Source organism: Taudactylus pleione, unplaced genomic scaffold (genome assembly GCF_031769625.1).
Source record: "Taudactylus pleione unplaced genomic scaffold, aTauple2 ptg000276l, whole genome shotgun sequence".
In the NCBI taxonomy this organism is placed as follows: Eukaryota; Metazoa; Chordata; class Amphibia; order Anura; family Myobatrachidae; genus Taudactylus; species Taudactylus pleione.
The window spans coordinates 14,659,250-14,681,475 of NW_028284678.1; the positions used below are offsets into that span (position 1 = coordinate 14,659,250).

The following is a 22,226-nucleotide window of genomic DNA, read 5'->3' on the forward strand; positions in this document are numbered from 1 at the left end:
AACAATACAGGACAGCAGCAGGGGAGGGGCACAGCCATTCTCACCTCCTCAGGCAGGGTGATGACAAGCTCCCCACCGCAGGGCAGCACGGCACGTGATAGGAAGTAGTCACTGGAGGCGGTGAGCACGCAGCAGTGAGCCCGGAATCTCTGCTCTTCCACTACAAGGGTCACATCACACAGCAGGCCCTGCTCCCGCTGGCTGTTCAGGCGGAGCAGGAGGTTTGCGCTGTGCACGGAGGACTCATAGGCAAAGTCAGCTTCCTTCTTCTCGCCGCTAGACATGTTGCACCGGAGGCTCAGCTAGCATGCTTCTCTGGATATCCACCGCTGCAACGGAACACAAGCAGGGTTACAACGCAAGGCTCTGCATACTGGGTCACTTATTTACCCTGTATTTTCACAGGGCATGACACGCTCCTCAGGGCACATAGGCTACAGAAAGTTACACAATTTCTTACAGAAAGTCCCATGTAGCTTACACTCATTAAAGAGAATATTTATATCATTTTGTTTTACATATTGTGCATAGGGTATTTGTATAAGCAGATAAACCTACGCCTAGCAGCTTACAGTTATTTATGCGGTAAAATATACTAAGGGCTACTAAAGTGGCCTGGCTACCAGAGGAAGCAGAGTGCAGGGAATCTGTATGATTTACCACCGGACCCATGCCCGGCAGTTGGAATCCTGACAGCGGCATCCCGGCAGAGGAGGAAATCCCATCGTCCCCAGGTAAGTATATACTAACCTATTTCTACCCCCTAACCCTCCCTTAGGGGTGCCTAACCCTAACCTTCCCCCCCAGTACCTAACCCTAATCCCCCCCCTTCCCCACCATCTAAAGCTAAGTCCCCCGGAGGGGGGGGCGCCTAACCCTAAGTCCCCCCCCCCGGGAACCCTAAACCTATCCCTCCACCCCTGCGGCTATCCGTGCCCAGCGTCCCGGGCGTCGGGCTCCCGGCGTATGTCTAATGACAGGCGTCGCCATTTTGACGCCTGTCTTTAGACCCTTGCCGGGATATGACAGTCGGGAAGCCGGCTGTCGGGATTAGGTCCGCCGGCTTCCCGACTGCATATCGAGTGCAGGGACACCCCCACGGGTCATTTGTCCAGGTAAGTAGCTTAATGATAGGCAGCCTGGGAGCACAGTTCAGCTTCCCCTCAGTTGTGTCCAATTGGTAACGTGGCCTAACCAGACCCCTTATTAGGGAATACAGAACATACCACTACATGGGAGGTAGCTTATGGACACTCGGGAGACAGAGGAAAATTAAAAACACATCTCCAGAGGGCCAGCAATAAACACAACAATCCATCAAAATAGTAACAGCAAAAGATAAAATATAAGGAAAGCACAGTGCAGAGTATTATTGCTGGCTCCCGGCCCCCTCCTGGGGCACTTAAAGGGGCTGGAATAGCAGCTGAATGCTCCCCACCAGTCTGCCTGCCCCTTGTAGTAAGTATCCACCACATTGCAGCTAATGACAGGCCCTGGTAACCGTTCCAGGATTATAACACTTCCAATATTTGTTTTTTGAACTGGGAAGACTGTGAAGAGGGCACTATACGATGTAACAATGCTGCAGGGAGCGGTGATGGATACAGGTCACACAATAGCGGAATCCTATGCGTTCAACACTATCCGCTCACTGCAGGAGGCAGCATTGCTGCAGGCCTGACTAGCCCACCCGGGACATCACAGGCTGCAGAGGGCAGTTAGTTTACAAAAAAACAAAAAACATTTACGAGTGTATGAGTGTAGGATGACTAATGTATAGTCAATATCGTATCAAGGGCCTGTGATAACCACATGTAAAACGCGTGTTAATCTTGCTGTGTGTGAGTGTATATAAATGCCAGTGAAGAGAACAGACAGCAACTGGTATGATATCAATTGGTCCCCAGACCCATAACTCAGTAATACAGATGTAAGAAAGTGGTAATTCACCATGAAGCACACACAGTATTACCTCGCTGCTAACAGACCGTAAGTAACGTATCACTGGGTGGAAGGTGCAGTCAATACGCCATTGGGGTCCATCGTCCCTAATCACAACACTGATTGAACTGCCGATACAGAGATTATAAAGACCTCTTCCCCACGAGTCTATCAGCATAACTCACATCTCATTTTGGTCCTATTGGGTATTACAGTATAATATGAAACATTTTCTATGGAACCTATTAAAGCAGTGGTTCCCAAACTGTGTACCGTGGCACTCTGGGGTACCGCATGGCACTTGCAGGGGTGCCACAATTTTGTGGTCCAATGCCAAATAAAGTTAGATTTGGTCCCTGTGAACCAGTACTGGTGGCAGCCAAACATGAAATATGTGGACAGACATAAGCACAACCCCGTCCATCACCACATGACTGACCCTTAGGATGACATGTAAGCACAATTTACCCAATTTAATCATTTTTGCAGTTTCTCAATGAGAACCTTTCGGCCTAGGGGTGCCATGGAAATAATGCTGATTCTCTAGGTCATCGTGATTAAAAAAAAAATTGGGAAGCACTGTATTAAAGAATAAAAGAAAACTAGACGCAAGTATATCAGGAGGTTGTGCTGATCTTGTGGGAGACCGGTCTACCAGTGTCATTATGTTGGTGAGAATGGGGCTGCAGGAGACCGGGATGGTGATATAATACGAGGAGGGGTATGGAGGCAGCAGGAAGCCGCATACAACAATATAATGGAAGGAGCCAGGTCCCAGTTAGCACAGAGAAGTGATGAGAGACTCCAGTCACACTGATGCAGGAAGATTGGGGTGATATATACACCCCTGTATGAAATAAGGACCATACATACACCTTGTTAAATCAGGATTCGGAGCTACTGAATTTGGGGGATGATCAATGTAGATTAATGAAGGATTCGTTTATCTCACACCAGCCCAGACCCATGCTGAAAGTAAACTATTCAACCGACTTATCCAAACATCTGGTTATGCAGCTGAGTCATGAGGACTGAATGCTGTAAATGACTTCAGCGATCATATGGCGTGTGTAATACTATTTATATTCAAAGTTGCACAACAACTGGAAAATAATGATACTACTAGCCATAAAGGGAGTCGCGGATATCATAGGGTTCCTGAAGGAACAGCGGAGAAACCGCAAAACACCAGATATGAGCGTAGGATCAAACATGCTCCATGACAATCGCCTATTTTGGGCCCCCCCCCCCAAACACTGACGCAATTGGGTTCCGGGCTATGAAGAGGCTCAGCCCCATTGTTCCAGTGACCTGAATAGTACACTGTATTTTCCACATACAGTACATGCCGCCTTTAGCTGCTTAAATCACAGTAACATTCTATGAGTGTGAGACCTGGCTGCATCTTGTGGTCCTATCTGGCTGATTATGCTGTTCATAAACCATAGGGCTTAACTGCATATATTTGCAATGAATCCAATACACATGACATGACCCAGTGAGCACGCACAGAAATAAGGTCACTTAATTATGATCGATTTATCTGCTCACTTAAATACAAATGTGTTCTCATAAACGGAGCCTCAATACGCCATACGGCGCGAGAAAACCTGCGCGCCTGAGCCAGTCTGAGACGTGTACTGTCTTTTTCTTATTCACATGACAGACGCAGCAGGCCACCACTCACAGTGTACTACCGGCGCCGGGATTTAACCGCACGGGAATTTGTTTTAAACGCAGTTGCAGATGAAGCACGACGTAACTTAGCGTGAGAAAAAGCCGCGGCGGCTGCTGCATCGTAGCACTTCCCCTACAGACTCATTAGCGCACAGACGTACAAATGTTGCACATAACATGATCAGTGCATTCTAGCAATGTAACTTTTATATGTGCACATGTTTAGCATAAAAGACACTCAGCACCTCCGAGTCGCACTGAGAGGGGCTGTTTGGCGTGACCGACGCTATAGTGTATGAGGACACATCTGTATAAGTACATTGTTTTCCAAGTGATTAAGCTTTCCAGCTAAGATTAGTGCACCTTAAACAGGTACTGTATGATCATAAGAGAGGGTCACGGACAGCGTGTTGGCACCTTTCGATCCACACGGTACAATCTGTTCAATAAACTATATCGTTCAAAGGTTTCCCTTGAACTTTCTGTAGTGCAGGACAAGTGATATTGGGTGTACACACTGAGAGATATATTATTATTATCGTTTATATGGCGTCACAAGTGTTCCGCAGCGCCTTACAAAGTACATAAACAAATAGGTTGATTTACAGTGACTTACAGTGCAATACAATACAATGCAGGACATGGATAATATACATTGCTACATTCGCAACCCAGATAAGCAACAATGCAAAGCAACCAAGTGTTAGGTTCCCTGGTAGAGAGTAAGAAGTAGATGAAGGTAGAGTAAGGAGAAGCACATAAGGGTAGAGGGCCCTGCTCATAGGAGCTCACATTCTAAAGGGGAGGGGCAGACAGACAGGGTGACACAGATGGGGTAGGCAGGGAGGAAGGAGCATGGAGCAGCAGGTTAGGATGACAGCTGGAAGGCTGTGATGAAGTAGTGGGTCTTGAGAGCCCGTTTGAAGGATTGAAGAGAGGTTGAGAGTCTGATGGGAAGCGGGGAGAGAGTTCCAAAGGTGAGGAGCAGCGCGAGCAAAATCTTGGAGGCGGGGTGGGAGGAAGTAATCAATTGGCATGAGAGGTGGCGGGCATTAGTTGAACGAAAAGGGCAGACAGGAGAGTGAAGGGAGATGAGATCAGAGCAGCGATTGCAGGCGATTCTTGACGACACCGTCCAGATTGGTCTGCATGTACGGACGACCAAAGATATATCGTTATCATCCATGCGCATCGTTGGTTGTTCATTGCATACAAACTGAACGATATATCGTTCAATGATATCGGTAACGTTCATATCGTTCAAAGTTATCGTACCGTGTGTACGCACCTTTACACTTAGGGATGGATTCAATTAACCGCGGTAATGTACCGCATGGGGGGAAAAAAGGGTGTAAGCCTTGGGCGTATTCAACCCCTTTTCCTCGCGCGGTTAACATGCGTTAACCCATGAGTTCTGGGATGTGTTTGTGGCACCCGTGATAAGGGCACTTACAGCAAATATCTGATCGAGCCTTCCTCAGGCGCGAATAGAAATCCGTGTTAAGTGCAGCCTGTGGGCGTATCACGGGCTGTAATTGAATAACCCAGGCCGACCAATTAGACCAGGGGTCTTCAACCTTGGCCCTCCAGCTGCTGTGGAGCTACACATCCCAGCATGCACTACCACCTTTTTGATATAACAGCATGCTAAAGCGATGGCAGTGCATGCTGGGATGTGTAGTTCCACAGCAGCTGGAGGGCCAAGGTTGAAGACCCCTGAATTAGACCATGGTTAATTATTGTGGCTAATTGAATTTGCACATTAATCCATCAGCGCTAACGCAGCTTCCCTTAGTTAGGAAAAAAGGGAATAATAATACATGTGCCATATAGATGGGACAAATACCACACACATTACCCATACATAGCACCTCAATACTAAGGGGAACAAGATCATTGCTAATCCAGGCAACTCCCTGTAGCTGCACAAATTGTGCAAAAGAAACTATGGGAAGAATAACTGCCTATTTATTCATGTATTCTTCTGCTGTATGATCTGTTTAAAGTTACGCAATGTATCTTTGTGATATATAAAAGCCCCGAACTTGCATTGGTTAAGCTGTGGAACCAGTTAGCTGGCAAAACAAAATTGTGATGCCCATTTGTGGGGTGACATGGCTTATTCCCAGTTCTAGGGGCAAAGTTTGCTGCAGGCGTGTGTACTTTGTCCTGGTAGTAGCTGTCTGCGTCCAGACTCCGATAACGTCCTGCACATAATCATTGCTACTCTATAATGCTCTGAAGGAAAAGGCAGCTTTGCAGACTGGTGCCCCTACTACTATTACTACTATTACTGAGATGGTGCAGAAGCAGCTTTTTAGCGTGGCTAAACTACTCCGTGCAGCGCTGCGCAATATAATAATATAATAAGTGTAATTACCTACAGTCTAATCCAGATCCCATTTCCAATTCGTTTCTCACTATGTTTTGTTTTAGAGCAAAACATACTCACAGAACAATCAGGATCAGTTTTCAAAGTAAAGTTTACAACTATAAATAGTTTGAAAAGCATATAGCCGATATTCATTATAAATACTGTATATTGTTATAATTATTACTGCTAGCTTATGATTACGTTTCCCAAATCCAGTAATCATGCGCACCTAACAGTCCAGGTTTCAGTGATATCAATGCTTTATTTTTTGATAAATCAAAATGACCCAGGTACTAATGAAGTTACCTGTGTGCAAGCATATATATCGCTAAAACTTTTATGGGGTATCACAAAATTCGGTAGCACCATACACCATACAGCATGGACATTCAACATAGTGCAAAAACGTAGGAGGATAAACAGACAAGATAGAAAACAAGCAAATGCAAATATAAAACCAAACTTAATAGGTAAGATGTATAAAACAAAGGAATGATTCAGAACACACAAAATGCAGAGTACTAAGGATGAACAGGTGGACGACGTTGGAGCACCCTGGTCCTGTGAGCTGACAATCTGATATAAAACTTTTCAATTATTATAGTTCTTTGCAGCACAGCTCTGCAGAATTGGAGGATACTTTATCATTAAAGGTAAATACTAAACTGTCGGCGTTGCTCTGAAATATAATCCATATAGCATAATAGAAGTGTATCCACCGTTCGAGCATTCGTGAGAACTTCTAGGATGTTGGATGCTGGCCAGGGAAGCTGGAGGTGGGGAATACCATTTTGACCAGTTCAGTAATTACATACTTGCAGGTTTCTGTTCTTTTATTTAAGTTATTATTAGTTTTAAATAATAAAAAAAAAAAAAGTCCTCTTCAGAATTCTTTAACTCAAGTTACTGAAATGTCTGCGACTTCTCTTCAGAATCTAACACAATGACCTTTACTATAAGTAAAAACTATGGCAATGTTCCCAAGGCAGAGATCTGCGCTCTATAGCTTCCCTGCCGCCTCGGCCTGTGATCTCTGCACCAGATACTGTAAGTAGACCTACTGTACCTCTGTGACTAGGAAGAGAATGGTGTAACTGATGTACAGCACCCAGCGTGTTCTCATGGCTCCCGTCAGGCACTGCCCGGTGAGAGTCTTACTTCCCGAGCACTCTATTAGTATAACTGCATACTGATTACCTAGCTCCAGTGGTCATAATCTGGCCCGTAGGTCTATACCTGGCATTGACACGATGACAGAGGGCACAAGTGAAGCTGAAGCCGTCGCAGCCAAAACATATCCAGGGGTTATCAGATCATTGAAAAACGACTAGTTTAGCCGAGGTATTACATACAGAACCACCTCACCTTTTCATTTGCTAAGTGCATTTTACCTATACGTAATGAACACATGGAAATTCCCAGCTGGGGCTACCGGTTTATTTGCTTCTGGCTTTAACTGTCTGAGTGCCGGAGTCCCGTGTACTGCGGCATGTATCACTTACACAGTCCCTGGGCGGGAACAAGCTTGCCAAGAATGCTGCGTCTTCATCTCATCTCCAAGGATACATTAGGTTACTTTACGTGGACATAAATAGTTACATATAAGTTTAAAAGGAATCCCTTGTACATATCTCCATATCCAGAATGTAAATCTTCCCATTGTTATTTGTAGGTGATCTCATTACCACAATACAGGTTGAGTCTCCCATATCCAAGATGCTTGGGGCCAGGGGTATTTTGAATATCGGAATATTCCGTATTTTGGAATATTTGTATAATATAATGAAATATCTTGGGAAAGGGACCCAAATCTAAACACAGAATGCATTTATGTTCTATATACACCTTATACACATAGCCTGCAGCTCATTTTATACAACATTTTCAATAATTTTCTAGCTCAAACAAAGTTTGTGTACATTCATAAAATTAATTTATGTTTCATATACACCTTATGCACACAGCCTGAAGGTGATTGTATACAATATTTTTAATAATTTGTGCTTTAAACAAGGTTTATGTTCTTTGAACCATCAAAAAGCAAAGGTTTCACTATGTCAGTCATGCTAAAAAAAATTCTGTATTTCGGAATATTACGTATTTCGGGAATATTTGGATATGGGAGACTTAACCTGTAGTACATTTCTGCCTCATTTGGCATAGTGTAATAGCAATCAATGTTTTGGAACGTGCTTATTTTACTTAAAGGACCATAAAACCACAAGGTGGAAGGCCATGGAGCCATACAGATAAAATACAGGGCAGGGTTGCCTACCTTTAATATTCTCTTCCCGGGAGAAGCCCGGGTAAGAAATGCAGCAGGGGGCCGACGGGGGCGGGGCTTGAAGATTCGCGTAATTAAGCACCGCCCCCTCGCGGTAAAATTGCCGCGATTGGGCACCATTTACATAGGGGGCGGGGCCAAATGCTGTGATTATACAGGGTACACCTGACAATTTGCTGTAATCATTTACCTCCCCTCGAATATAGGCAATAAAAGCACCTCCCAAAACTTTAGGACAGAACCCTCATGAGAACTCGCATACAGGAGGTGTTTCATATATACGTACCCTCAAACAAAACAAAAAAAGCCTCATTTAGCGTCTCACAGACTTTGCAACTTATGCTGGGTACACACCTGAACAATGGGCCTCCCTATTGTCAACATACAGTTTTTTGCATATTTTAGTCTAGCCCTAAAAAGTAACTAAAAAATGTACTGTCAACATTCTGGTATCAACATTACAAACATGTCGACATTTTGCTTGTTGACCATGGCGACATTCAAAACCGGTCGACATTCTGAACGGATACATTTTATGATAAACACTGACTGCTGTGTTTTATAGTAAATGATATTGTAAGTGGAATAGTTTTTGCGCTACTTCTGCTCATAAACATAGCACAGAGGATACTTGTAGAACCTCTTATAAGTTGCCGATCAAGGGCAATTAATAATGAGAAAAAAAAACGCAAACTGCGGAAGTGCGAAAATTCCTAAAAACTTGCACGGCACACGCATTACATAGATTGTACGTCACATGCCAGTGTGCACCCCAGGCTGTATTTTGTGCGTGCACCCTACTCGGCAAGAAACAGCCACCACCCGGCACTTTGGGAGCCTGCAAGTGGGGACAGTATCTGGGAGCTGTATAAAAAGGACCAGATCCTACAGACTTTGCATCTTTTTCATAATCCGACAACTGGGCCTCTAATAAGAGTAGAATTAATATATATAATGTTATTTCAAGTTTAAATCATTATAAGGTCAGGGTTTAAAACATTTTATTATTGTGAAGGCCCCCACCCGGCTACTTCTAGATGCCACCCGGCTAGAAAACTTTTCTGGGGAAAACACTGCTTGCATAACATAGATTGTGCGGCCCAGGCATTACATAGGTTGTGCGGCCCAGGCATTACATAGGTTGTGCGGCCCAGGCATTACATAGGCTGTGCGGCCCAGGCATTACATAGGCTGTGCGGCCCAGGCATTACATAGGCTGTGCGGCCCAGGCATTACATAGGCTGTGCGGCCCAGGCATTACATAGGCTGTGCGGCCCAGGCATTACATAGGCTGTGCGGCCCAGGCATTACATAGACTGTGCGGCCCAGGCATTACATAGGTTGTTCGGCCCAGGCATTACATAGGTTGTACGGCCCAGGCATTACATAGGTTGTACGGCCCAGGCATTACATAGGTTGTACGGCCCAGGCATTACATAGGTTGTACGGCCCAGGCATTACATAGGTTGTACGGCCCAGGCATTACATAGGTTGTACGGCCCAGGCATTACATAGGTTGTACGGCCCAGGCATTACATAGGTTGTACGGCCCAGGCATTACATAGGTTGTACGGCCCAGGCATTACATAGGTTGTACGGCCCAGGCATTACATAGGTTGTACGGCCCAGGCATTACATAGGTTGTACGGCCCAGGCATTACATAGGTTGTACGGCCCAGGCATTACATAGGTTGTACGGCCCAGGCATTACATAGGTTGTACGGCCCAGGCATTACATAGGTTGTACGGCCCAGGCATTACATAGGTTGTACGGCCCAGGCATTACATAGGTTGTACGGCCCAGGCATTACATAGGTTGTACGGCCCAGGCATTACATAGGTTGTACGGCCCAGGCATTACATAGGTTGTACGGCCCAGGCATTACATAGGTTGTACGGCACAGGCATTACATAGGTTGTACGGCACAGGCATTACATAGACTGTACGGCACAGGCATTACATAGACTGTACGGCACAGGCATTACATAGACTGTACGGCACAGGCATTACATAGACTGTACGGCACAGGCATTACATAGACTGTACGGCACAGGCATTACATAGACTGTACGGCACAGGCATTACATAGACTGTACGGCACAGGCATTACATAGACTGTACGGCACAGGCATTACATAGACTGTACGGCACAGGCATTACATAGGTTGTAGGGCACAGGCATTACATAGGTTGTAGGGCACAGTCATTACATAGACTGTAGGGCACAGGCATTACATAGATTGGACGGCACAGGCATTACATAGATTGGACGGCACAGAGGTGCTGTTGCAAACAATACGCAAGGTATCAGAAATGTCTTGGGAAAGTGATGAGCAATCCTGATGACTGCGGGCGTGTCAGTGACAGTGTCGGCATTCCCAGACGCACAGCTGCTGACATCGGAGTCCATAGTCATACAGAGAAACTGCACCAGCTATAGGGCTACACCAGCTATAGAGACGCTGACAGTCGCTGTCTTGAGCCGGGTACACACCAGACGATATGTCGTCCGATCCGGCAGATCGGACGACATATTGTCCACATCGGGCAGCGTGTACCGGCTATGTCTCCACATGCAGCATGGTCCCCGCCGTCACTCTCGGCATCGGCAAGTGTGTACGCACTTGCCGATGCCGGGACCTGCCACACGCAGTGTTAGTTTTGACAAGGATTTTAAATTTAGTTTTAGTCTTATTTAAAATTATAGTTGGTTTAAACTAAAATTTTAGCCTCTTTTTTGCTTTGTTTTAGAGCAGATGTAGTCGGCGGAGCTTAGTTTTCATTAGTCTCATTTTACTCATAGCTTTTGCCATCCGTTTAATGATACTGTAATGGATTTTACTGAAGAACTTTTCTCTAAAATTCCCCTGAGAACTTGAAGCATTTTCGGGTAGCTCCCCGCACCTGTAGGCAGATCTTCCACATCCTGTCCACTTCCTAGTGAAGCGGGCAGGATGGAAGATAGGATGGGAAATTTGCGGGTCAGTAGGGAAGGGGCGGGGCTCAATGCCACAAATCTCATTTTCCCCCACCCCTTCCTCGCGGACACGCGAAATTGTGGACTTTCCCGGGAAAGGGACGGGGCCCGAATAGTAAAATTTTCATCAACAAAATTAACACTGGCCGCACGAGACATCGCGCTGGGTACACATCGTTTAGTGTGTACCCAGCATTAGTCCTTTCACATTCAGCCTGAACCAGGCCCTGTCTGTCATTTGCTTGAGCTCACAGCCAGCAAATACAATGGGATCAATGTGATGTCTGTCCTCCATTGACCTCCTAACCCCAGAGTGCAAGCACTATTTACCACCATATGCAAAACACAAGGACATTAAACACGCAGTGTCACTGGCGTTCTTACATCGCCGGCAGGTGACCGGCCATAAGGGCTTCCAGCAACTAAACATTGGAAGAAATTTGGCAGCAGGAATGTGTAAATATCATCATCCCACTCGGGATTTCCACCCTGTAATTCCGATTCTGTTGCAGGCTAAAACCATTCAGTCTCATAAATAGCAGGTAATGTGCAAGACATCCGGACACATTTTAGAGCTTTTCACATTTTAGATTAAGAAGACACAAAGTCCTAACGTGTACCACGTTAGGGTGGTTAATTCCCCCCCCCGCATTAACCCTCTGATCCTTTGTGTTCACTAGCAGGAGCAAAAGAGGACTGAAGGTGAGGTCAGTGGAATCATTAGGACCTTAGGGCCTGATTCAGAGGCGCTCGCAAAAAGCGAGCGCTCGCTCTGAATCAGGGTGGACGCTGTTTTTTTTTTAGGATCGGCTCCATCGTGCGCATGCGCTGTGGGCCACCATCGACCCGGTTGCGAGCGCTCAGCGCTTGCGACCGGGTCTGAATCAGGCCCTTAGTGTACAGATAACTCTTACTAACAGTAATAAAAAAGCTGGTAAGCCCATCATTAATAATGTCAGTGAGTAGCCGACTTAATGAATGGGAATAAAACACTTGTCTTTGGAGCAGCAGAACACAGATTAAAAGCATAGCCATTTTTGTTAACACAAAGGGCGGTATTTATCAAAAAATCGCATTTCCAATGTGATCTGGGCGCAATGGGCCTGATTCAGAAAGGATCGCAGTTGCTTATACGCACGTCATCGGCCGATTGTTGCAAACTGCGCATGCATCGCAGTGTGCGTGCGCAAGCCGGCCACTGTGATCGGGACAGCGATTGCAGAGGCTAAGCAGACCCATGGCAGAGTTATTTACAGGAAGTTCCGTTTGGGGGGTGGTCGGGCGAAAGCAGGCGTGCCAGTGCATTGGGACGGCGTTGCAGGGGTGTGCTTAAATTATCCACTGCGATACCATACGCAGCCTGAGGCCTCATAGCATGCCCTGAAGTAAGCAATTCCTGAGTGAGGTCTGACCTGCCTTACCTGTGCATATGGGTCCAATGTTACCGATTGTTTTTCTATGTTGCCAAAGTATACTGATGTGAGTAAGGGGAAGTGGGTGTCCTTATGTCAGGCTGCGATCACAATGCGAATGCAAACATTCACATATCACAGCTGATAATAGCAACTGCGCTGCGTGCATATAAGCAGAATAGCGATCCATTGTGAATCAGGCCCAATGTTATCACCCAAGATCGCTTTGCAGAATGCGATTTTACCGGTGGCATGCATCAACAGGCACTCGCAGGAACAGAGTCTCCGAAAGGAGCCCGTCCCTGCGGTGTGCTCAGGGTTAGACTGGCCCACAGGGGTACAGGGGAAATCCCGGTGGGCCCCACCACTTGCTCTAGTGTCAGGTTCCAGACTGTGCACTTTAATTATACATTGTTACTCTATTTGAGGGTCAGATACATGTCCTCTCATTTCTGTCCAAGCTCTGTGGGGGCTGGCCTAATCCCCTGTGGTAACTGACCACGCCCTAATGCATAACCCTCCCCCCAAGGGGTGCTTAACCCTACCACTGCATTCCTCTGGTAGGCCCTTCATGCTCCAGTCCGACACTGGGTGTGCTCTGGGTGCTGCTGGGACTACTGTGCATGCGCATTCCCGCACATGCTTGGCCGCCATTGCCGAGGAGGGTTCTGAGGGAACCCTCCTCTGGCTAAATGTGTAATATGTAGCAAATAGACTACAGCGGGTTACTGCCATCTTCAGATGGAGGTAGCTGAGCTGCAGGGGAAAATATAGCAGCATCGCATCCACCATAGAAACGGGGTAACGGCTGCCGGCCACACATTCAGGGGATATTAAATACTTGAGGTTTCCCCCATAAAAAAGGGTGTTTTGGGGGAAGAAGCCGCAAATATTTATTGATAAATGGGCCTCAAAGAAACAAATAACAGCCTGTTGCAGGTACCGGCGTGATTCGGAAGATTTAGGGGGTCATTCAGACCCGCTCGTGAGCGGCAGTACGCTCGCAAGTGGGTCGATGTTCCCCCACTGCGCATGCGCACGACGGAGGGAGCTCCGTCGTGCGCATGCGCGAGACCCGGCGAGCGACGGTCTCTCCATCGCTCCGGGTCTCGCACCAAAGGGGGCGTGCTGTCGATGTTAATTGACAGCACGCCCCCTTTGGTGGGCGTGCCTGCCAGACGGAGGCGTTCCCATGGGAACGCCTACCGTCTCAAGCCGGCCCCACTGACATCACTAGTGATGTCAGTGGGAGTGATTTTGGCTCTGATAGAGCCAAAATCACTCCAGGGCTTGCGGCAGCGAGACCCTACCGCAGGGTCTCCGTCGCAAGCCCGATGGTCGCGATGGTCAAGACCATCGCGACCATCATCATGGACGCTCGCTATAGTTGTGGGTGGTAACCCACAGCTATGCGAGCGTCCATGGGGACGCTCCAAAAAAAGGTAGGAGGGCCCTGATTCAGAGCGAGCGCTCTGGTCAGAGCGTTCAGCTCTGAATCAGGCCCTTAGCCCATAGATTTGGTGGAGGATTCAATAGCTTTGCACTACAGCAGCTCCCACCTTAAGAGACCAGGAGTTACTCAATTGTTTGTTTGGGCGGTGTGACCAGTAATTTGGTGTATTTGGCTTCGACAGCCACGATAAAGTAATGGGCACCCAGCGGCAAACACAAATGAATAGCTCCCATCACTTTAGATGGGAACTACGGTCACATCTATTCCCCCCTTAAAGGCAAAAACCAACCTGGTTAAATCTACGAGCTAAATCACTTTAAAAACAATAGCCAAACCGAGTTACGTAATGAGTTCTGAGTTTAGCAACGGTAGCGTATTTAGTGAGTTCGCTACTAAAATTAAAGCGCCAATTAGTTATAAGGCAAAACAAGCCTTGTAACTGATTGCCGCTTTAATTTTAGTAGCGAACACAGTAAAACGATGCTGGTTCCTTAAATTCGGAACATACAATTATAAAGAAAGAAGTAAAAATCTCGCAGCTTTAAATGACGTGGATTTTTTGAAAATCAGTGAGTTTTGTGAAATTAACCCCTATGGCCGCTATGCACATAACTGATCAGACCAGGTTTCATGTGTGTGGTATGAATTGGTTAAAATGGCGAAAACAATTATTCCATAGTCAACCCAAATTAATTTATAAAATGACTTTAGATACATTTTATAAGAATGGGAGGTAGTTATAATACAGACAATTGGGATACCGGCAGCTAGAACGCCGGCACCAGAATCACAAAACCTGTCAAATACTGGTGCCGGTATCCCGACGGTAAGTAGAGGAGTTAGGTTTAGGCACCGGGGAGGGAGGGTTAGGATACTGACCGACAACGGTCGGTATCCTAACCCTGTCGGCATGTCGAGCTCCAGCATCCCGTGCCCAACCCTGCAGGAACACATCAGAATAACGGGTATATTCCATTAGGTGCGAAAAGTCAGTATCGCCGGTGACGTAATTTCCCCGTATTCAAAGGCAATGCATTGGAATAGGCGAAAAAGATTCACCTATGAAAGCTGTCGAAAAAAAGTGCAGAATTGGGGTTTTGGGGTGCAAACTATCGGGAACCACCCTGCACCTTTGGGACAGCCCCCCAAAAGGTAAACTGTTAAAAGAAATTTAAAAAATACTTAACACCCCAAAAAATTACTTTGAAAAAGGGGGCCAAAAAGTACAAAGTTGGGTGACAACCTTAAAAACTAGTGAAATAAACTCCAGGGGGGCCCCCTATGCCCCAGGTGTATTTAAGTTTGCAGGTGCTTGTGGCAGGTGGCTTTTTAGAGTTTTTTTAAAAACTTCACTTTTGCAACTTTAAAATATGCTAGCACCCATTTTCATGTACCCCAAATTTGCTGGGACTACTTATATTCTGCCAAATAAACTGCTAAATGCCATTCTTCATCAAAGACGCTAATTAGCAGCTATTGAGAACATTTAAGTACCCAAAATCCCTACAGCAGGGCTATTCGGGAGTATATATAGTGATCCCCAATGTCAGTGCTTCTTTTGGGGGGTGTCAGGCTTTTTGCCAGGTCCGAATTCGCCGGGTCCTGTTTTCGACGGTTTCTAATTGAATACGGGGATAAGCGGGGACGAGCGCGATACTTTTCCGCATGGAAAACCAGTGATGTCGGCGAAAAGTCCGGCATGCGAAAAGTACGGGACTTTTCGCACCTAATTGAATATGCCCCTAAATATGCTTTCATATCACCTGGAAAAGCAGACTTAAGATAATAGACAATAATAATTTAAACTGCTCATGCTGAAAACATCAGTGCGCACCAACCTCACAGTGCGAGAAAGGGTAGTGGGCACATGGGGGCTCTTTCTACTAACACTGATACCTCATTTTTATAGAAGTTCCCAGCTGGAGAAGCGCAGCACGTTTACAACTTACGTGCGTAATGGGCACTTAAAGCACGTGCAACATGGTCTTGCTCATTAGTAGGGTGTAAACGGAATGGGTATGTAATGCCGGCTGTCGGGATGTCTCCTGTCAAAATACCGACAGTGGCACCCTGATGGTTGGTATCCCAACAGGGGTCGGGTAAGTATACTTACCCTCCCCCATTCCTCCCCTAACGCTCCCTTCTTGTAGCCTAAACCTAACCCTCCCCATTAATGACTAAACCTAACCCCCCCCCCTTCGTGCCTAAACATAACCCTCCCCTCTAGGGGTGCTTAACCCTACCCGCCCCCCCCCAAAACCTAATCCTTACTCCGCTATGCTCCCTATACCTCACCCCCCGTGGCTAACGCTAAGGGCACCACAGACTTAGCTCGTTCGGCTTGGCGTCCTTCGCGTTCCGGGGGTCGGGATTAAGATAGGTGTCTGTATTTTGACGTCTATCTTAAGTCCCTTGTCGGGATTTGGATGTCGGTATTGAGACTGGCGGCTCTCATAACTACATCCCGTTTTCTAAATATAGCAGCCCCTTAGGGTAAACAGCTCAGAGTAGACAAGATGCGGTGTGTTAAAAAGCAAGCAAATACATATTGGTATATAGAAAGTGTTCACAATAAAACACATTAAAGAATTGAACTGTTTTTAATGAACTAAATAGGTCTATCATGCATTTATTTAACCCTCCGCATTACTATGCCATGTTATAGATTGCTAGCGTAGTTTGTTTAATACCCAGTTATATTTTACTACTGTGCTTTTTAGAACTGTGTGACAAGCTTATGGTCTTGCTCTGCAGAAACCCACTGCATGGGGGCGATTCACATGTTTTCGCCGCTGGCTGTCAGTGCCAGGTGCCTGACGGAGCAATTCGACCAGCCGCCGGTGTCGGCATTTCAGCTCACCCCCTCTTGATGAGTCGAGCAGAAATTACTTTAGACTGGTTTAGACAATTGAGGCGCTCCCCATGAGTTAACAGATCAAAGACGATGATATCACAGCAGCTTATCTGACCGTTCTATTCTATTTTACCTGATTTACACCTCCATAGAAAAGGGTCTGAAAAAAAAATAAAATTGTGGCTTCAGCTGACTGACTGTAATAGCAGAGGTGTAGTACTATTAACGTTTACTTCTGAAACTGCCACTTAGGCCGGCTGGTAGCAGAATGAGGGAGGGAACGGGCATACAAGTTCGACAACATGGAGATGCATTTACACCACAAAAAGCCATCTATTGTTAGTGCTTGAGGGTTGGTACGAATACATGCCAATGATGAGGACAGTCAACAGCACTAGCTAAAAGCTTCTGACTTGACTGACTTCATAGATGCGGGTACGTCAGGGTAGGTCAGGGCTCGACAAATCCCAGTCGCCAGCTCGCCATGCGACTAAGATTTTAGTATAGGCAACAAGGTTTTTACAAAAGACAGCGAATAAAGTTAATTGTCAAAGAAAAAAAAATTTGCTGCTCCGAAGGCGGTTACAGCAGTGGGTGAGTCGTGGCGTGCCGGTCACATCTCTAATGAGCTGAGAGTCTGGCTGTTTCATTGTCTACGCTGACACCATCCTCTTGTTTTATGGTCAGGGCTGGGGTACTACGCCTCTCTAGTTTCTTCTTGGGGTGCGTTGTCCTCTGATCAAAAACTGGTAGCCTAGTGGTTCCAAGAGCTACAGCTCTCGTCTTACATTTGTCTCCCATTTAGTGTGTACATAACAGTTATTGATATTAATAGGGATTTTACATTAAAACCATACAGGACCCAAGCCAGCAGAAGAAATTGCTTGCCCTCGTTTCAAATGTCTGTGTACTAGTCCTGACATCTTGGCCTGGATCTCAGAAAAGTTGTGGGTCAGAGACGCTTCACACCCAGACACATAGTGGGGCATGATTACTGTCCCACCACCAGCAGCTCCAGGCTCCCTGGGGACAGGATTAGATCCAGGGGTGGGACTGGATATTTCAGTTTTCACTTTCGCAGCAGGGGATGGTACCAATGCAGATCTGTCTCCGGTCTCACAGCTCCAGATTTGCTGATGGACTGGAACTAGACCAGTCTTTCTTTAATTTTTACTTTAGAGGAGGTTCCTCATTATCCGAGGAGGTGACTTAGCATCTGCATTTTGCAAGACCTCAGGATATTGCTCCCATTCAGGATCTGATGGGTCTTGACAGGCTGAAAGGTGAAAGGAAATGAAGCTGTAGCGTGTTGTATACTAAGAATTTAGGGCCTGACTCAGACCCGCTCGCGAGCGGGTCGATGTTGCCCAAGTGCGCATGCGCATGAGGGAGCCGGCTCCGTCGTGCGCATGCGCGAGACCCGTATAACGACGGCCAAGCCGTTGTCATGGGTCTCGCACCAAAGGGGGCGTGCTGTCGATGTTGATTGACAGCACGCCCCCTTTGGTGGGCGTGCCGGGGGCCTGGCTGCCCAGACGGAGGCGTTCCCATGGGAACGCCTACCGTCTGGGGCTGGCCACACTGACATCACTAGTGATGTCAGTGGGAGTGCTTTTGGCTCTGATAGAGCCAAAAGCACTCCACGGCTTGCGGCAGCGAGACCCTACCGCAGGGTATTGTCGCAAGCCCGATGGTCTTGACCATCGCGACCATCATTTTGGCCGCTCGCTATAGCTGTGGGTGGTCACCCACAGCTATGCGAGCGGCCAGGAGGCCGCTCCAAAATGAAGGAGGGACGGCCCTGATTCAGAGCGAGCGTTCTGTCAGAGCGTCCGGCTCTGAATCAGGGCCTTAGTCCCTACACTATAAATTAGGGACATGACATATTAAGAATTGAGGGGCCCGTTATGGGCATGTGGCAGTATCTGATAAGCATTGAAGGGGTCGAGTGTGGTGGTCTGATGGTATGTGGAGAGCTTGAAGGGCATTGAGGGGGCATGGGCAATGTCAGACTGGGGCATGAAGGACCAACCAAGGAAAGCAGTGGTAGGGGCCCAAACTTAATCTGGCCAACTCCAGACGGGGTGTGGCCAGCCACCACAGAGGGACTTGGCCAACCATAAGAGAGGAATGCCAAGAACAGGGCCCACTTTATAAAGGAGGGAGCAGGGTGTGTCAGGACCTCCCACGTCGAATGGTAGCAGGGCTAAACTTGGTTCATAGAAAGAAACCAAGCACCCAAATTCATCCATGATCCTACACTATAAAAAGTTACTGACCCACAGAGGACGAGGTGGGGCCCACAAGGGATTTCTCCTGTACACTTATGGGCCAGTCCGACCCTGGGCATGCGTTATGGTTTATACAAGTTTTCATACATTTTGGTCTGGCTCCTAAACTTTTTAAACTGTCTTCAAGATTTTACAGAAAATGTGTCCAGCTCTGTTATAGTGACTTTGTTATGTGGGCACAGATAATGTTTTTGCGCCCGTGATTTACACCTACTGTATTAGAGAGGATTTTTCAGTTTTATTTGTAACCCATGGGCAATGTGTGTTTTACAAGCAAAACAAACTGCTAAAAGCATGGTTGCAATTGTATGCGAGTAAACAGGGCGCACATGCAACCGGTGCAGACCTACCGGCATGTTGCAATGTGTACACCTCCATATAAGGCCATAAATCACACCCAATAGGTGTCCGACCTAGCACAGGGATAAATATATATTAGCCGGCTGATTCATATCTAAAGATTTCAATTGAGGGGGTTACAGATCTCTTAAAGAGACCCTGTCAGCATCTTTTTTTTGCCATTTTACTACTAAGCGCCTTTCCCCCATTACCGGGTACACATGTGGGAGTATTAAGGAAGCCAACAGGACTCAATCTGACAGCTCAACTCAGGTTACATTTCAAAAATTACAGAAAACTACAATTCAAATCAATTTCCTTACTCAGTTAAGCAACAGGAAACTTGAGTCCAGCAATCCAGTTTGTGAGTCAGGGCCACTAAACTTGCCATAAAGATGTGCCCTCATGCACTATCGCCATGTAAAACAGCTAAACCGGTCCTGGTCACAGTGCCTAAACAAGAGTGCGAGGATACGAGCAGAAATCTGGGCACCTCCGGCACTCACGTCCGATCGAAGCAACTGTATCGATTCGTAGGGCGCCCATTACTAACGGGCACACAAAAATACCAATTGAATTCCCCACAAGGAATTCAGGAGCTTATTAGGAAAATCTAGGAGCATTTTATGGTGCCAGGGAATGTTTACATCAATTGGTCCCAATAAAAAAAGTTTCCAATAAGTTAGCCACCAGCTGTCATTATTTTTTAGGCGTCGTGGGTACGTAGCTCTCAGGTTTTGTCTGACAGATCAAGAATGAGGGTGAAGAAAGAGGGGCCAAATGATCTTTCTGAGTTTTGGGGTTTTAAGCCAAAGGGGGCGTGCTGTCGATGTTGAGTGACAGCACGCCCCCTTTGGTGGGCAGGCCGGGGGAGTGGCTGCCCAGACGGAGGCGTGCCCATGTTCCCTCCGTCTGGGGCCGGCCCCAGTGGGAGAGATTTCGGCTCTTTTAGACCCAAAATCTCTCTGTGGCTTGCGGCAACGAGACCCTACCACAAGGGTCTTGTCGCAAGCATGATGGTCGCGATGGTCTTGACCATCGCGACCATCTTCCTGGCCGCTCGCTATAGCTGTGGGTGGTCACCCACAGCTGTGCGAGCGGCCATGAGGCCGCTCTAAAATACGAGAAGGCCGGCCCTGATTCAGGTCCTCTGTGCGAGTCAAGAGCTTGAGTCACAATTAAAATATGTCAGTTGCAGATGACAGACGCCTCAGATGCCTCCACTACACCTGTGGCGCTGAGAGTTTCCTGCTTTTAATTAGTCAACTTAATCCAAAACAATGGGATAGGTCCTCTACAAGATTATTTACAGATCTTATACCAAGTGGTTTGTGACAAAAATACTAATCCTTAAGCTGCATACACACACAACGATTTAGTAAATGAGCGATTTTAGCAAATGATTTTCGTTCATTTTTTCAAGGGAAAAATTAACGAAAATTGTTTACAAAAATCTAAATGTAATGAACAATTTTTTTTTAACTACAAACGATTTTTGCATATTCCCTTACTGAAAATCGTTGAGTTAGTCAGTCAGTCAGACTGAACTACAAACGTGAACGCGCATGAACGATAATCTTTCATCGTTTTAACTCAGAAAGTGAACAGTATTTTCAATGATTGAACAAAATCGTTAAAAAAATCGTTGTGTGTATGCACCTTAAGTACTTAGTAAACTATTAGTGAATTAAGGTTAAAGCGCCGAAAAGCCCTATAAGTTGGTTGGATTTCTGCTCGCACCTCAGGAGACTGTGAAGAGAAATCAGCAATATGTAATGGTCGCCCATGGCACTTGCGCCCAGCGGCACACACAATAGCACAGCTCCTGCCAGAGAAGATGGCAGCTGCGGCAACAACAAAATTTAATTGAACTCCCCACTGGGAATATGAAGAAACAGGTATACAATGAGTAGTAACCAAAGTTAGGCTGGGTACACATCAGACGATCGTGGTCGCGATGATGATTCGCAACGCAATACACATAGGACGCACAAGCAGGTTCTGTTGATTAAAATGCGGCATGCCTATATTCTGTGTGCAGCTAGGGTGTATCTGCATACGAAATGCTTCGTTACACTGTCACAGCCGCGTTGCGGATAATATACATGTGAAGGGAAACAGTGGCAGGAAAAGACACTCGGCGCTAATAAGTCGCACGACGCTCACGCGTTATTTTTAACTTGACTTGTAGCACACTGAGGTAAGATGTATGTGGACATATCTGTACATGCATGATAAATTATATACATGCAGCGATTTGGAGGTGTATAGTGCTCTGTCAATCCACAGCCACTTAAAGAGCCATATTCCAGAACTAGAGCAAGTATACATAGATCACTGTACTTTTTTTTTTTTTTTAAAGTGCATTCCTACAGAAAGGGTGTGACCTTGTAAACTACATGGAAAAAAAAGCAAACGGAATACAACGTAACAGACAAAAATGAAACGCGCTTGAAAAACGTTTGTCTTACAAGCTACTGACACCTGAACACATTTATAGAATACTCAGAGCACGTGTGTACCAAAGTTCTGCCCATAACATACCAGGAGAGACATGTTTATGACACTTAAACCAATAATACTAAACCTACCACACACTAGTGATCCCAAAAATACTGACACC

At 46.4% G+C, this 22,226-nt stretch overlaps 1 protein-coding gene across 2 annotated transcripts in view; it reads right to left on the reverse strand.

The window, feature by feature from the left end:
- BACH1 (BTB domain and CNC homolog 1) overlaps nucleotides 1-22,226 on the reverse strand; it is a 65,715-nt gene that overhangs the window by 22,347 nt on the left and 21,142 nt on the right. For both annotated transcript variants that reach the window (XM_088481669.1, XM_088481667.1), the window contains exon 2: nucleotides 45-329. In XM_088481669.1, the coding sequence (XP_088337795.1) occupies nucleotides 45-284 (240 nt within the window). In that variant the 5' untranslated portion in view covers nucleotides 285-329. The remainder of the gene's footprint in view (nucleotides 1-44; nucleotides 330-22,226) is intronic.